The sequence below is a fragment of the Corvus cornix genome, chromosome 1 (assembly GCF_000738735.6).
Source record: "Corvus cornix cornix isolate S_Up_H32 chromosome 1, ASM73873v5, whole genome shotgun sequence".
In the NCBI taxonomy this organism is placed as follows: domain Eukaryota; kingdom Metazoa; phylum Chordata; class Aves; order Passeriformes; family Corvidae; genus Corvus; species Corvus cornix.
In genome coordinates, this window is record NC_046332.1 from 41623026 (window position 1) to 41640692 (window position 17667).

Below are 17667 nucleotides of genomic sequence, written 5' to 3' on the forward strand. Positions count from 1 at the left end.
TCACACCCACCAGACCAGTGGCTCAGTGTGGTCTGAAGCTGATTTTTGTTCTTCCACCGTCTTGGTTTGGAATCTGGGATTGTTGTTCTCCATTTTGTAGACATGCAATTTCTTAGACTAAAGAGGATCTCAGGTAAATGTGGCAGGCACAGGAAAAGTGAGCATCCAAATAAAACAGCACAGCAGACAAACCCCTTTGTTCACTCTTGGTTTAGCCACACAGCCCACCCTGCTGGCACAGTGTCCCAGACTGGAAGCTGGAACACCACCATCTGCTTCTGTACTGTCTTTTAGAACTTAATCTCATGGCATTTTACAGTTGTGCCTGTCTTTGAGGTGGCAAGGTCTCAGGCTATAAGAAGGTGTCAGGGCAAGCAGTGGTGGAGCCTGGCCTGGAAGCCAGCACCCTCCCTGAGGTCACAATGCTGCATCCAAACCCATGGACAATGCAACTGCAGGCCCAACCATCTTCGCTGAGGACATGCAAAAATCACTGGTATTATCATAACCCAGCACAAAGAAAGTTTGCTGTGGAAAGAAGCAACCTAATGTGTTTTTAAATTACATGCTGGATAGAAGGAGGAGTCTAGGAAACCTGGGAGCCCAAAGATGGACTGAGCTGACAAAAGAAAATCCATTGAAAGACACATTCCCAGTGTTAGGGCAGCCAGGCTGGCAACTGTCATACAGACCTGCCTAAGCAGGTTACCCTGGCAGGTGACACTGATGCCAAAGTGATTTTTGGCAACACCACCACCCATAAAACAGCCCTGGTGATGCCTGAACTGCCAGACTTAGTTCCATTCACTGCCACAGAGGCATTGTAAAAAGTTAGGAAAATATGGGGCAGTTTTGAAAAGAACATCAAAAACTCTGAGGGGATTGAATAGCCTGAATTTTTGGGTAAGATTAAAAGCTAAATATGGAGATCATTGCTTGACTAAGCAGAAAGCAAAGAAGTGTGAAAGTAAACTGCAAATATCTGAAGGAGATATACACCCACAAAAAAAGAACAGACTTTATCATAAATCAGGAAGGAATATAATTGCAGGCAATGGTATGGCATTAAAAAAAAAAAGGGAAATTAAAACTTATTATGAAAGAAAAAATGTCTTTGCAACAGTGATTTATTAGTCCATGGTTAAATGTTCTGTATGCACTTGTTATATTTAAAAATTATACTAGAGATCATGCAATGAATTTACAATACAGAAAATTCCTCTCCTGAAGGAAAATTGACTGCATGACCTCCCATCAGAATTCTAGGTTTGTCTGCATCAGACATTACCAGGGGAAAAAAAGCGCCTAAATTTAGATTCAGTAATCTTAAAACAATCAGTATCATCTGATCCAGACATGTAAGCAGTTTACAGCAGTTACAGCTGTTGCAACAAACAAGGCAAAGATTTATTATGTAAGCAATTAAACACCCATTACACACAATGCATTGAAAATGCAATTGCATTCCTTGCCAAGAATGACAAAAACACATTGAACAGTGCTAAGGTTGAAACAAACCCTGCAACCCAAACTTGGCTGGAACAGTACAAGAGCAGGATTGTGCTGCCAGGCTTTGCAAGGTGCTGACACACAGTCAAATAAATAGCATTGGAGGAGTACAGAACATGAAGTTGTGCCTTGGAGACCCTCTCCACACACAAGGCTGTGAAGACACGCAATCCTTGTTTTGATTTAACAGACAACTTGCAACCAACACCTGCTGTGATGGGTTTTCACAAGTTCCTCAGTGCAGGTTGGAGGTCTAGCATGTTTCAATGCACCATACCACTTCTGGTATTTTCTTCTGACAGACTTCCAGAGGAAGCAGACTGATTTCCTACTCTTCTCCAACGCAGTTGGTACACTTAAATCAAGCTGTGCACCTTCATCTTTTGTACAAAATCTAGAGCAGAGGCTGCTCAACAGCAACAGCGCCTGGGAAGAACAGGCCATTCATTTCCTCTTCCCTTGTGGCCACAGTAGTAGGTCAGATTAGTCCTGCCACATTAACCAGGAGGAGTTAATTAACACCTCTTTGCAGCATTGCAGTACAATGTGCTCAATTAAACTTTTTACAGAATCAAGCATGGCATCTCTCTTCTCCCAACAAATCTGACATTTTAACTAAATTTTTAGAAAACACCTTCCAAATTTACCAAACCAAAATAAGTTCTTCATATATTATGATCATTTCACATATTAACATTCTTCAACTGTTGCTGAAGTGGAAGTAAAGGACAGAATATGGATTTACAGAGACAGCATTATATCCTCAAGTCAACAGTCTAAAACAGTCCCACTTTTCAAACAAACAGCTAATGTAATCTACAGGTTAATGAGTGCTGTTAAAAAAGTTTGACAGTGTAAACTCACCTCATGTTCATGCATACTGATGTGTTGTTGAGGGTTAACTTAGGGGAGAATGGTTGGATTTAACCCTCCTCTTTAGTGCAGATGCAAGAGAGGATCACACGTCTATCAGCAGCACTGTTTGGGTGTTTATGGCAGGCTCAGTTTGCTACTGCATTTGCCATCTCTCCTTCTGGTGTCTTCCTAATGGTCAATTCCAAGCAGACAAATTAGCTATGAGGTCTCTGTCTTCTAACATGAACTGCATTAAAGCTGTGACTGGTGTCTCTTGTACAGTGTCAAAACACCAGGTCCAAGCTACTTATATTTTCTGTTTGTTTGCACAGACATGGGAAGAAAAGTCAGGGAACGGGGTGGCCTTTGCCCTCTCCCAGGTTATGCTCATTATGGCACATAAAATGTACACTTCTATTTCATGCATTACGATTTTTGGTGGTTGGATCCATCCTAACTTTCTGCTACCTACACATATTTAATATTAATTAAAATATTTCTTTACAGATACCATGAGAAAGCTGTCCAACACACCTGGTAAGTAGAATTATGGGTTTTAACACTGAAAAGCTCTAAAAAAATCTTAAGTATCAAATTTTTTTTTAAAACTGACTGATTTGCCCAGAGTAGTTTTAATACAAAATACCTTGAATACCTTTCATCCATTTTCTAACCACAATTCATTCTCAAGACTTCCAGACTGTTAGGAATCATTGATTTGTTTCCCTAATTAAAACAACTAGGTAAGATTTTCCCAAGTTTGGAAATGGGTTTAATTTCTTACTTGTCCAATAGAACAATTTTGCCACACACCAGTATTGTGAACTCTGGCTCACTGGAAGACTATTTGTTGTGTAATCTGTATTTTTGTTTAACAGAGATTGCTTGACTGTCACTGACATATGAAGAACAGGGAAAAAAATTAGCTTTCATATAGAACTTTTTTATGTATCCAGATCTATTATGACTAAAACATGACTATGAACCAGGAAGCAACATGGGCACATGTCCTGGTTTCAGCTAGGCTACAGTTAATTTCTTCTCAGTAGCTGTTACGGTGCTGAGTTTTGGATTCAGAAAGAGAATGGTGTTAATAACACACAGATTCAGGTTTTCACTAAGTCGTGTTTATCCTAAGTCAAGAACTCTTTTTTCCCTCCTAGTCTCATGCTCTGCCAGTGAGGAGGCATGCAAAAGAAACTGGAATGGAGATGGGACAGGTGACCTGAACAGACCACACTTTTTGTTTCCTTTTTGTTATCATCATTATTATTGTATTTTACTTTATTTTCAATTATTAAACTGTTCCTATCTCAACATACAAGTTTTACTTCGATCCTCCTCCCCATTCCACCAGGGCAGCAGGGTGGAGAGAGGAGGCGGGTGAGTGAGCAGCTGTGTGGCACTTAATTTCAATCTGGGCTTAAACCACAACAGCACGAAAGCTAACGAGACAGACAATTCATCATGAATCTTCATACATGCCCTCACTTAGTCAAGTACAGTGGCAAGATCATGGCCAGTTGCTATGATACCGTGGCTCCCTTCATTCAGTTAAAACACTGAAGTCACTTCCCAACAACTGCAACATCCCTATGGCTCTTACCGGCTACTCTTACATGCTATGATCCCATTGCTAATATGATTGTGTGCTTCTTGGAATTTGCATCTTCAAGTTTGCTTCTGCTGTATTTTGCAAGAAATCATGTTCATACTGAATGAGGCTTTTGAGTCTCTGGTTTTTTTTTTCTAACATGGGTAAGTAGCCCTCTTGTACTGCACATGATGATCTTTTCCTTTTCCTGTTGGTGTCTTTTGTACATCTAACTTATCTTGGAAAAGTGGAAATTTCCTCTGGGTCACTAATTTCCTTAGGAATTCTTTAAACAAGTAAGTTCTGACTGCAGGAAATGCAGTCCTTCAAAATCTAAAGCTGTCCTAAATGAACAATGCCTCTAAGTCTTGTTAGTATCAATTATTTGAGACAGGATACTGGATTTGAAAATAACACACTTGTGTTTGTACAATCCTTTGAAGGTGTAAAGTGCTGCATTTCCTTGCCCTTGGCCAATGCCACGAGTTTGGTGAATTCTCATCCAGTGTATAGCACATGGCTGGGGTTAAGATGCAGCATTTTCAGCAGGAATTGGACATTAACAGGACTGCTGTTATGTTAAGACAGATCGTTGACAACATCCTGCAAAGAAGCCACACTTTAACTGAACTGTCAACAAATCAAGGACAGAGCAGAGCAAATGGCCAGTTCTCCCTCATGCTGTTCAAACAACAAAACTGCCAGGAACACATGCTTGCAGCTGAGAAAACATAGGCATTAAGGTCTATTTTCCTTTCTGATTAAAACAATTGTTTTATCAGTTGAAGTCTGACAGCTTCCAGGAGCTTCTGTGTGCTTAAATGGTCCCACTGCTTCTGGTTCCGGTATCTTCCTTGCAAGAAGGTCTGTATTTCCCTGGCCATAACTCAATTCCTCAGTCATGTTCCCAGTTGACTCTTTTCACTTTTGAAATATATTGAAATCCAGTCCTCAAGTTCACAGTCAGAGGTTTTGCCAAAAGAGGCTGATCTAGTGAAATGGTCTTACTTTTGTCTTGCTTTCTACCTGATCCATACCTGCCCTCCCTCCTTTCCTGGACACAGTCTTTCTTATTTCAAGTCCACTGCCTCTTTAAAATCTCCCATTCATTTTCCTCTTTTCCTTCCTAATCGTGCTGCCATGACTCTTCTCGTTTACACAGATCATTATTTCCCTTCATTACCTTGCTAAAAATGTTTCCTTATTGCCATTCACCCTCTTGAGTCCAACTGAAACTGCACTCATGTGACTGTAACAAACAATTGACATGTGGATGCCTTCCTAGTAGAGAGGGAAGGCTCCTTCTATCATGATGTGCTTGCCAAGTTTGATATTGTTAGTCACAGCCTCTCCGCCCTTTGGTTTTGTAATTTTCCCTTTAACTTTCAAGAATATTTGCTTGTCTGGGGCTTCACCTGCCTCTCTGACCATGATATTTTGGTGTTTCTGCTGCCTTCTCTCTCTCTGTGGACTTGACTCTTCTACTATGTGTGTTTGCCTTACCCACAAAAACCTTTATTTCTGATCTTGGACTACACTTAACTGTCCTCCTTTGTCTTTGCTGCTGCCACTGTTTCGTTGCCATTCCTGGATGACCCTATATTAGTCCTTCCCTCTAGTACTTGTAGCATCCTCTAATGCTAAGCTGATAGGTGATTCCTCTTCTCCCTGAAATCTCTGAATTTTGAATGGCTTTTGAAATTAAGACACAAGACAGGGAAACTCCTAATGAAGTTTAAAATTTGGACAGTCACATAGCAGAAGGATTGGGGCCAATCTTTGTGTCTGAGACAAGAGCAAGCATGGAAGGGGCCTCAGACCTTCAGAAGAGACCTGCCAAGAGAAGGACTACGTTAAGACCACAGTCTAGGGAACAGTGGGGGACGATGCAATCTGGGACAACTGACTGTGAAGAGCTGGGTCACGTCAGGTTTGGCTGCTCTGGCTGCAGCCCTCAGGCTTCCTGTGACTCATATGCTGCCTTCAGCTGGTGCATCTCAGACTTGAAAATCTGCAAGTTTTCTCACCCTGGAGGAAAAGAGATTGGGTGGACAAGACTTAGGAGTTAGGCAGTAAACATTCAGGGTTTTGGAAAGTGTGACAGGATGCTGAAGGGAGAAAAAGCTCTTGGTTTGATGCAAATGTAGGAGTGAATCTTTTAATTAGAAACTTTGGCTGCCCCTGCAGCAGCCAATGCTGCCTGTGAAACTGACCATCCAGACATGCCTTCTAAACCCAAGAACACCCTTTCCTTATTGCCAAGCTGACTCCCACTTTCACTTTTTTTGTATCCTTCACTATCTTTTGTTCTGCTCTGAGTGCTGGGAGAACCAAAATGTGCCTGCCTTACCACACTGCTTTGCTTGTCTAACACGCCATCTTCCTTTCTTCCTCAAACTTTGCTGAAGGACAGATTAGGTCCTGTGAATTGAGCAGAAGCTTGAGGATTGCTGGATTCTCAGGCACCCCTTATTAAATGGAAAGCATTCCTCCTTCCCATATAAAATTACTCTGAGATACTCCATGTCTCAAGATGCACCGAGGTGTACTATCCCTTTTTAACGTGCTGTCATTTTATGTTGCTGTTTAAAAATTTTAACACCTTTCAAAGTAAAAAAAAAAAAAAAAAAAAATTGTGCATAGATAATCTCCTGAATTCCCTGCTTATGTGAAGTTGGAGAAGTAATGTTAAAGATTTTGAGCAGGTTTTATCTAATTAGAAGCTAGGACCTAATTACTTCTCTCCTGAAAGATAAGCCTCTGGCAGATAATTTTATGAGGATAGTATGCCTTGAGCAAAACAGAAAATAGTTTTCTGTGAGAACTTAAGAAAATAGAAGGTTCATCATTACACGTTTTGCACATGGGTTGTATTTATAAAAAAATCTTTGCTGTCTAGCATAGACAGGCAATCAAAACTGAAATCACAGAAAGCAGAAGAACTGATAAAAGGTCCCTGATTAATTTCTTCTTTCTTCATCATGAGATCTATTTCATGTTCCACCCCTTTATTAACCAAGACATACCACCCCACCCCATTCCTTTCCTTATGTACTCCCAGCAATTTACTGGATTCCTTCTGTGGGTTATATACTAGAAAGGAAAGTATAGATGCACTATTATCACTCCTGGTGTCACATGAGATATGTGACATGGAGTTTTAGGCAGAATATTTTGTCCCGGATATATAAAGGAATTATCTATCTATTCTGTGAAAGAAGTGACAAGCTAAACCAGAAGCACAGCAGCAGACTGATGCAGCTTCCAGACTGGCTTCAGCTTAGAATTAATCATTCCGTATGATATTTATGAATCTGTATTCCCACTGGTGAATCTTTTTGTGATCCTGTTAACTCCTAAGAGCATTTATTTATTGACTTATTTTAAAAACCCCTTAAGCCTGCTGCTGCACTACTTGCGCAGACAAGTCTAGTAAAATACAGGGAACCAGTCGCTTAATTCAGAGTGATAGCAGTGAGTGCCAGTATCAGGATCAGGTTCATAGTTTTCCCATTTTCATTTTCTGATTGGTCTTCCAATTTTGTTTGTTCTCTTCTGAACTTAACAGGCAAGTATCAAACAGTTTAAGCCTAGAATTTGAGCAAACTTTGACTGGTCAATATTCTTTGCATGGGAAAGTAATTGCATTTTATTGTGGTGTCTTACCCCTGTTTGTGACTAATGCTCTCTTTTTGATCATATGAGTGGTGACCTATATCCAGGGTGTTGAGCAGAAAACTATTTTCCTGTAAAATTCCAAATATGGATCCAAACTCAAAATTCCTCGTTCCTCCATTCCATTAATTTCTTTATGGCTCCCTCATCCAAAAAGCTTCATTTTAAACAAGGCAAAATTATTTCGGATTTAACACATTGATACATATTTTGACACCTAAGCTTATCTTGGAACAAATGCTCTTATGTTCTCCTGTTTAATACCACGTGTATGTGTATGTATGTAAAAAGACATATATGTAACCTTATATCTTTATATATATATGCATGTTTATGAAAGTCCATATACATATGTTCCTAGCTTTTTGGTAGCCTTTGTTCCCAATAATGATTTTAGTCAAAAGTTCCAAAATATGGATTTCATTTAGGATTAACTGAATAATCAGTAAAGCAATAGCAATTTACTGTTATAAATGTATAATAAATAAGTGCCTTTTACAATAAACTTAAAATAATGTTTGTAATTAGCAAATGGAATCCAACATTTTCTATCTGTCTCATTAAAATGGAATTAGGTGAAGAGTTGAGAATTTTAATTCAAAACATTCACCTTTATTGTTGAAACATGTTCCTGAATGAATTCCTAGACGATTTCACTAAATGCCCATGCAAATGAAGTTGTAAAACATGGGATCCAATCTTGTTAACACTCCCTTCCAGAATTATGACATTGGAAAAACTTCAGAAGGAAAAAGGGGAATATATGAAATGATCATTTATCTTCCTCTGTTTCATGTATTTCTACACTGTTGTGAATAATTATGTCCTTAGAGTAAAAAATAATATAACAACCACAAAAAAATACTAGAATACCTCAGTGCCTTCTATAATACAATTTAATGTTTCTACGGCAACTCAATCAAGAAAAGCATGAAAAAAGTACCAAGAAATAATGGCTTTAAGTGATAATGATAGGGAGGAATTTCAACCAAATTTGCAATCAAATGAGGCTCACGCATAATAGCTATCTAGGTCTTGCTCCAGACCATTTTTGCTCTACAGATCTGTGAAGCTTAAAGGAAAAGGCAATTTTTAAAGAGGTTCAAGGGAAACAATTTACTATGCAGATACACAGACTAAGCCAACAAACTGCACAGTTACAACTGGGGGCTTTGAATGTGAAGTGTCCAGTGTAGAGACCAGACCCCAGCTGTGCACACCCACCTCCTCCTGAACCAGCACAGAGGAGGAGGGACTTTTTCCGGAGAGGTTAGGACACTTTTGACTCCTAGGCAACTTGAGGTCAGCAGCGGAAAGCAGGACACACTCGACTCACTAACAAACTCCTGGAGTCAGGTCCACCCTGGAGCTCCCACTCCAGGGAGTGCTATAACTTTGTCAGAGAAGAGCAGACCTGGGACAGGCAGCTGGCCACAAGCACGCTGGACCTGTCCCGTGCCTTCACGACCACCATCACTGCTCCCCCTCCAGCTTTCCAAGTCCCTCAGACCCAAGGAAGGGAGAGCAGAGGCAGAGGTGCCAAGACACAGGGGATGTGGGAAGAGAAGGAGGAAGAAGGTGGAGGGCGACTGCCTTGGCAAGCCGAAGTTGCTAAATGCTGTAACTAGATGGTCAGACTTTATTTCACAGATTTTTCTCCCCTGTCCCTGGTCCCTTATCTTATATTGGGACAGCTAAATATTCACATGTATACATATAGTTTTCAACCTTATACTGTTAAAGACCATCCTTGTATCTTTTTGTATTTTCCAGAATCAGTCTGAGTTTTAATCCCATTGAACCCTTTCATCTGACATGGGTTGTTTACTATCTATACCTTGTTTCAGAAGGGCAAATGTGCTACAAGTGATACAAATCTACTTTAATTATTCTCTAGAAAAATAATCCCCTTTTGTTTCTCTAAATGGTACTGAAATGTGAAGTTAATACAAAAACCACAAGTACACAAAGATAATGAAGGATGTTTCTGCTAAGCTCTGTGGTGCATTATTTGTGCTTCATGTAGAGTGCTGAACTAAGTAAAAGCTTGATCTGCATCAAATGTAGTGAACTTCACTGACTTCCTTGAAGATTTATAAACGAGAGGCCAAGGAGTCAGGCTGCAAGGCTGCTTGGCTGCGTGAATAACAGTGAGAAATTCCCCCAGTCATTCTGGCACGATGCACAGGAGATGGAGCTGATCAATAAATTCCAAATCACTTGCTTTATTTTCTCCGGAAAATTTTCAGTCTGGTATACAAATAAACAACTACCATGCAAATCCAAACTCCAAACATAAGAAAAAGCAAGGGAATTAAGAGATTTGCACGTATCTTGTGCACCATGTTCCAAGAAAGGCCCCAGAAGTAGCCCTTTGTTGGAGAAGGTTACGAAGGGAAGGAAAAAAGGCAGTGTAAAGGTCCTTCATTTCATCTCATGCACAATACCATATGTTTTTGCATGCTTCATTAATGCTCCCTGGTTTACTGACTAGAAACACACTGAGTCCAACCTTCAGGGGTCAGCAGTGTTCAGCATAACTATGAACTGTGCTCTAGGCGACTGTGGGGACTATGGCATAAGGGCTGACTCTGCACAGTATTAATCCTGCAGTTTTAGGTTGGACAGTTTGGAATCTGAAAACCAGCTAAGTACAAATCATCCCCCATCTCACAAATACCACCAATAACCTGTACAGGGCTCTTCTCTGAAATAAAGAAGTATTTCATTCAGAGGGTGCACTTAGAGATTATTCTTGTAAATAGATTTTCTAGATTGCAAATTCTCTGTTTACTCATAGTTTTGAAATGAGATAAATACAGTAGCCTTTCCTGAGCTTTTTAGTGCAGAGAGTCCTGTGTCTTAGGAGTGATAACATTCCTTTTTGAAAAGTCTAATACTATCTGCCTGTCTTTATGTTCTTTGGAATAAAACATGCTAAATTCAGCAGTGTTTCTGTGGCTGTGCTGAAATACAAACAGCATAAAGAAAGGCTGATGCTTCACTGTCTCATTTTTTATGCCCAGTGGTCTTTCATAGACTGTTCTGCCTGAATTTGAGTTTTAGTAGATTACCTTCAAATTAGAGCTCAGGACGTACTTACAATTTAATGCCTTATTCCACTGGAAGCCTAACAATTTAAATGCAAGGGAGCAAAATCTTTATAGTTTTGCTCTGTCTTGAGAATGTGCTGTTTATGAACTCTTTTTAGCATACACAGGCATACATGCATGCAAAGCCAAGAGATGGAAGTGAAATGACTCAAACAATGACTCTTTCCTGTTACAACATTATTGCTATTCCAGGTTTTCTTATTCTTGTTAAAGGACAGTGCATTGAATAAAAAGGGAGCAAGAAGTGTGATGGATAGGAAAACGAAAGTATGACAGTATAATAAATTAATGCTTACCATTTCCTGAGTGTTTGCAAAATCTGCCTCTTTCGAGCTACACTGCACCAAAAGCATTATAATATTAATCAGGACAATACAAAGGAATACATATTTGTATCAAAATCTACTTAAAGAGTACTGAGCATTCCTGCTCCCTAAAAACAAAACCAAAATAAAAAAAACAAAAAAAGAGGAGGTTTTCATCTCGTTGAAACAGTACATGATACACTACTAATGCTTCTGCATATACAGAGGTATGTTGACATCTGGTTAAAAATACAGTCTGAGCCTGCACATTGTCTTGCATGCAGAATTTTATTGCATGCAGAATAAACTACTCTTTATCTGAGAATCACAGCCATAACCCCTCAAGGTATTTTTATTTGACCTCAAATGAACATGAAAAAGGGGTTCACAGGGCAGCCATTTCTTTGCTATTTCTGCAGCATCTCTCAAGGCAGTGGCAGTGCAGTTTCAGCATAGAAAGTGTTAGTGCTTCTGAAACATGTTATTAGAGTAAATCTTGAACTGAACTTGACTTTATTTTATATTTAATGACATGATGTCAAAAGTACTTTGATCTGCATTAATGCAGTTGCTGGAATAAAATTACTTTCAGTCATTTAGTGTTTTGATACCACGGTTAGCTACACCATCCAGTCTTCAAGAACTGATGCTCTTTTACACTGCAATCTGTCTCTCACCCCTATTATCCCTAGGAGACTTACCACAAGAGAGTAACATATCTTGAATCCAGGTTTAGCCACAAAGTAGTCATCAGATTTGAAGGTTATCTTTATGTGATTTGTTCTTGATGTTATTCTTGGAGGTACTTCCTTGTGTCCGCACCACCGTCCTCGAATAACCGTGCTGGTCTCTGATACATCTTCCACTTCCACAAAGTCATACCTTAAAAAGAGTATGAAGAATTAGTTTTTGCTAACTTTGGTTACAGAGGGTGCTTGCAAATTTACAGGAGCACAGCTGGAGACACAAAGACAACTGTTCCCTGTTCTCCACTCCAAAACATCAGACTAAATATTACAAATGGTGGACACGCTCATGTGGCACAAAATAAACTAAGCTGCAAACTACTGCCTGAGTGCTCAAATGACTGATTTCTGTGCTTCTGGAACATGACAGTATTTGCTACCACATTAAAACAGCAGTAAGAGGCACTTGCATGCGCTTAGTATACAGTAAGCATACACATTGCATTTCATGTGGTGGGTAAATAATTTAGAGACCTGATAAAATATTATTTAAGGCAGGCTGCCCAACCTGAGCAGCTGCAAGCACTTGTGCACTTTCTGGTGGTTGCCCAGCTCCCTGCAGCAGCAGCCACAGGCTCCCGCCTGCTGTGTCAGTAGGAGGGCTAGAGCGGGGCAGCCACTGTGCCAGGAGCAAAGGGGGATGCTGGAGGGACACAGGGCAGTGCATGCTACCGAAAGGTGCTTTTTAGGACCTTCCTTGTAGGTGTCACATTGCTCCTGTAGTTGGTTTGGAAAGATTTATGTCTAGCTTTCAAGCAGGAAAGTATGCAGCCGCTCTGTGTGCTGCAGTGCGGAGTACAGTTATTAAGCTGGAGAGTAAAGAGGACAGAGAATACAGTTCTGATCTTACTAAATCTATGACAAAATGTCTCTCAATATCTTTGGAGCCAGAATTAGGCCCCACACATTGCAGCCAGAGAGGCAGAGGTGATTACAAGAGGGGCAGGTTGAGTGCCATCCTCGCAGTACAGTTAAGCCTTAAAACTCTGGAGATCTTTATCAGGAATGTTTTCTATTATCAAAGCATCTGCTCCCTCCAAAGATGGAGTTCAGGACTGTTAAGTGATTCTTGCTAGCAACGCACTGCTTCCCACCCCCAGGTCTGTGGGCCAAGCACCCTCCTCCTTACCCAGTTGTGGGAGCTGAATAGCTCTGTAAATAACAGACCTGCTTTTCTTTTTCTGCTGAGAGCCCACGAGAAAAAACCCATAAGTACTATGTGGTTTGAGAATATCGACCCTGGTGCTTTTATATTCACCAGCCCCAAACTGCACAGAACAGAAAATAACAGATCCACCGTGACCGAATCACTTAAACCTGCCCGAACTCTGCTGAAATATTATTTCTTTGTAACACACCAAAATTTAGCTCCAGGCAAGGGTAAACTTGTCTCAATCTCTCTCCACTATCCCCAGCTCCCAGTCCCTGGTGGTAACAGATGTAGTACCCAGCAGAGCTCCCAAGAATCCATTCCAACCCCCCGGGCACCAAAAACTGAACGCCTATTGCAACACAAGGGGTTGTTCAGCAGAAGATAACCTTGTAAGCTTTGGTGAAAGCTGTCCTGACTGGCCTCCCCACTTTTGGAAGCCCAGAAGCCAGACTAACTAGCAAAACCAGGGAAAATCCATGGACTTTTGAGATGGGCTTGTATCTCTTTCAACAGCAGAGGTTTTGCTGCAATGATCATGGAAGTAGGTGTATTCTCAGTTGCTTCTGTGCATCCAAGGAGCCTCAGAGGCTGGGTAATTTAATTGCTTTTCAGAATCATCTCTTATCAAGAACCTGTGGAAATGCTAACAGCACTTCTAGAACATTCTGTAAGACCTTGAATATTTCCTCTCCTTCTTCAGAAGCTGTGAAGAAATATAGCTCTGCTAAAATATACCTTTTCATTCCTCAGCCTGAATGAATTTCAATCAGTTCAGTCTTAATAGTATGCAAATTACAATAATTAGCATTAATGAAAAATCGAAAGAAAACACTAGGAATTTTCTGGAGAAAAAACTTAAGGTCAAAAGCAAATACAAAAGCAAGGTAAGGTGCAGAGGTCCTGAATTACTTGTTCAGTATGCCCAGCCTTCAAGCATATGCTCAGCTCTCGGCATTCATTTCAATTATAACAGTCCTGGCTGTCTCTCTAAAGCAGCACTGCAGGGATTGTCAGGGACTGAAGTTGCAGAAAGGATCTAGTTTTGAAAAATATATTGAGAATTAGCAAAAAATCTAACTGCACACAGTACTTAGCAGATTTAAAGCTATCACAAGCTATCTGACCAAAAACTTCCTCACTCTGGAAATAATACTACCCAAATAAAGGTCTTCCAGAAATTCTAGGGAAAGCTTTATGGCAGAAAAGGATGTGGTATTTCTCCAGCTGCTATAGACACTATGGATGATGGAAGGTCTTTGTTTTTCCCTGCATTCTAAATTAGCTGCTCTGGAAAAAGCAGGCAGCCTGTCTTCCAAGATGTTCTCCAAGCACATAATGCCAGTAACAGCTTGACTTTCCCTCACTGTGCCACCACCTTTCATGGCTTTTGACAGTGAATACTTCATCTTTTTTCCACAGTAAATTAACCCTCTGTTTCAAAGTTGTGATGCTTTAAGGTCAGCTACAGTTTATCCACTATGTAAATATTAACAGGCCGCTTCTGTGTGCATTAGGCTCTGAATCTGGGAAAGCATTTGGGGTACTGGGAGGATACTGTTGTTACTGACTCTGCTGCTGATCTTGGACCAACATCACCAGAGCAGAGCAGACCTGCCAAAGAGTAGGGAAGGAGAGCCAGTTTTAGGCTGCATTCTTTTATTACTACATGGAAAACAAACCTGCAGGAACCGTTCTCTCTGTCAGTAATGCAGAAAATTTAACAAAGAAAAATAAAGGAAAAAAAGTCCACCCTGTAAGATGCCTGCAGAGATGCCAAACCCTACAAACACAAATTATTTGACAAAGATAAGATAAGAAGAGGCTGGGTGTGCAGAAACACTAACAACCCAGTTTTCTGCACAGATAAGGTGCAAGTAACAACATGATCAGGCAGAATTGGAGGCTGAGACTTGAGCATTTTATGTAAGTAGCATCACAGCAATCTGCCTTTTGGAGGGCATGGGAGCCTGTTTTCTCCCACAGAATAGAGAGCTGAATAAAAGAAATACAAACACATGGATTTATACTGTTTTAGTGAGTGTTGGCAAGATTCACCTCTGTACTCTACTAATGCAAAGCAGTTTATCCACCTAGGTTAATCAGTCAGATCAGCTGAGCTTAAGGTCACTTTTGTTTAAAAGGGGAACTAAAGTAACTGGGATATAGCAGGGCATGCTTAAATAGATTTATATATATCAGCACGCACCAGCACACTGATGTTTGTGGACCTATATTCAATAGTTTTAAAAGGAACTGTAGCACTGAAGAGTAGCAATAAAGACAAGCAAGTACTTTGAACATAATTATATTTCTCAATGCATTTTTATCTGTCCCTCTCACCCCAATATAAATGCTTACCTACTCACTCAAACGTCCTAGAGCCTTCCACCTACTGAAAAAGATGTTTCTTGCCTGGCTGAAACATGACAGCGGTGATAGAGGACAAAATCCTATTAAAGTAGTACCTGTGTTGTCAGATAGCTGGATTTGAGCATACAAGTACCGTGTGCTTAAAACGCTATAGAAGGACTAAAATCTGAGAAAACTGCTTCAGGTCCAGGAAAGCTCAGTTTATTTATAAACTCAACGATAAATTTCAGCTGGGAGGGCCCCTTAAAGGTCTGTCCTCCTTGCAAGGACATCCTAGACCCAGCCAGAGATGCCCTGGTTTTGCTCTGCAGTCTCATGCCAGTGAGTTCAAATGAGGTCTTAAGGAGCCCTTTGCAAACTTCCGCTTGCTACTCACCTGCAGATCTCATTTTCAGGTTCCTCCAGTCCAAACTGATTATCAAAAGCCAGCTGGATCCTGGTGCTCTCTGGGGAGTGGAGCCGCCACGTCAGCAGGAGGTTCCTGGGGTAGCTGCTGGGGAAGCGAGGACTGTGGATGCAGCCATTCCCTGCCACGCTGATGGTCTCTTCTTTTCGGTACAAGTCTGTGAGGTGATTGCTCTCTGTTAGTAGTCACAACTTGTAGAAATTAGTATGTTGTTCCAGTTACAGGAAGGCAAAAAACACAACAGTTTATAATACAGCACAATTATTTGCATTTCAAGTCTATAAAAAGTTGGGTCTAGGAGCAATTATTATTAAATAGGAAGTACAGTGTATTTTCTCTTAATTCAATCCCCTATTAAACAGTAAGAACACCAGAACTCAAGTATACAGACTCTTTATTTTATAAGAAATGTATCATTATTTTTACATTTATATTGAGTATATAATTTCCTTCTCACCACTTTGGTTTTAAAAGAGAATTAAACTTTAATAAAAGCTGCAAGCTTGAGAACAATGAAATAAGACAGACTGAAATAAAAAAGGTAAATAGCCCTGCTTCCCAAATTTTGTGCTCTGGGGAGCAATGCCCTCTGAACAAAAGCAGCTATGAAGGGCTGCAGGAAAGTGAGTATGGGTGAATTTAAATTTCTTTACTGTGTTTAAGTATTTCCTCCCAGAAACACGTGTCAGGTCACGTTTTGATTTTATTTATACGGTGTGAACCATTTTGCTGCCTATCGTTCATTAACACAAACAGATACTCCATGCTTATACCGATGTAACTGAGGCCAGATTCTGTCCCACCAATCATCCTACTCAGTAATTTCAAGACAAATAGCCAAGTCTTTACTTAATTAAAATTCCACAGCTTCTGCCTGAGCAAATATTCAATTGTTCCTAAAGTTTACTTATACTGAGGTAAAGCCTCTGCTGCTGTAAATCCCTGGCTCCAAGGATTACAGGAACTTTGGCAAGACCCAGCTCTCTAAAAGTCAAAATGTCTTCTCAGTTGCACCATACACTTGCATGGCCCAGCTGTTTCTGACACTGGAATTCGGGTCAGTTTGCATCAAAGAACTGCAAACAACCACTCTCCCATGCATTAACAGCTTTAGTATGGGGAAATGTTGAGGATTAGAAGCGCCAAGGCAACATGGAGATCACGGCAGGTTTCAGTTCCCAGTCAAGACACACACCTCCGAGCCTCCACCTGTGGGACAGCTACCTGTGCTCCCTCCCCATGTAATGTTTGGGGATCAACATGAATTTGGACACTTGTTTTCATGTAAACACCCAACTCTGGTGTCTTTATCTTAAACTGAACGTCACTCTGCTGAATGCCAGGTCAACCTCCAGTTCCACTGCAAGCAATAGAAATAGAAAACTGGTGCCTTCTCCTGAATTTGGCTACTGAGGAAGAATAAATGAGGGAAAAATATCTCCTTCAAGCCATTCTGTGAACACTGGAAACATGAAACCAAACCAACCAGCCTCAGCCATCTGTCACACACACTAATCTAAGTCTTCACTCTTAAAATAAAATCTAACATGTGACTGAAGTTTTCTAAGCTCTTTATATAAAATAAATATACTTGTTTTATGAATGCTCATTAAAAACAGGAATCCAGACAAATGGTACAAACTTCATGATTAGCACATCTATTTTTCAGGTTACTTTTCACTGCTTCCTGGCTGTAAATACCTCCCTGCACACAGCTGTAAGCAAAGCATGGTTGTCTAACAACAGTTCATTGTACTCTTCTGACACGGAAGTAATTCTAGCTTCCAAACAAGCCGAAACTCAGAAGACAAAAGCCCGTGTTTCCTATAAAACTATCTCCACAGATCTAATTGTGACATCTTTCTAAGATGCTTTCACACCCTGAGTCACCCTTTCAAAGCAAATGCAGCCCTACCTCACAAAGCACAGAAGTAGCCAGTT

The 17667-nt window shown here is 40.4% G+C and overlaps 1 protein-coding gene across 4 annotated transcripts in view; it reads right to left on the minus strand.

Moving 5' to 3' along the window:
• Positions 1 to 17667, minus strand: part of PDGFD (platelet derived growth factor D) — a 146183-nt gene that overhangs the window by 48420 nt on the left and 80096 nt on the right. Inside the window, exons 2-4 of one of the 4 annotated variants that reach the window (XM_039563961.1) lie at positions 15697 to 15883; positions 11753 to 11933; positions 11043 to 11084 (exon numbers count right to left, since the gene is read on the minus strand). In XM_039563961.1, the coding sequence (XP_039419895.1) occupies positions 11043 to 11084; positions 11753 to 11933; positions 15697 to 15883 (410 nt within the window). Of the gene's footprint in view, positions 1 to 11042; positions 11085 to 11752; positions 11934 to 15696; positions 15902 to 17667 lie in introns of all 4 variants that reach the window. The other 3 variants (XM_039563955.1, XM_039563969.1, XM_039563966.1) reach the window with 3 other exon arrangements.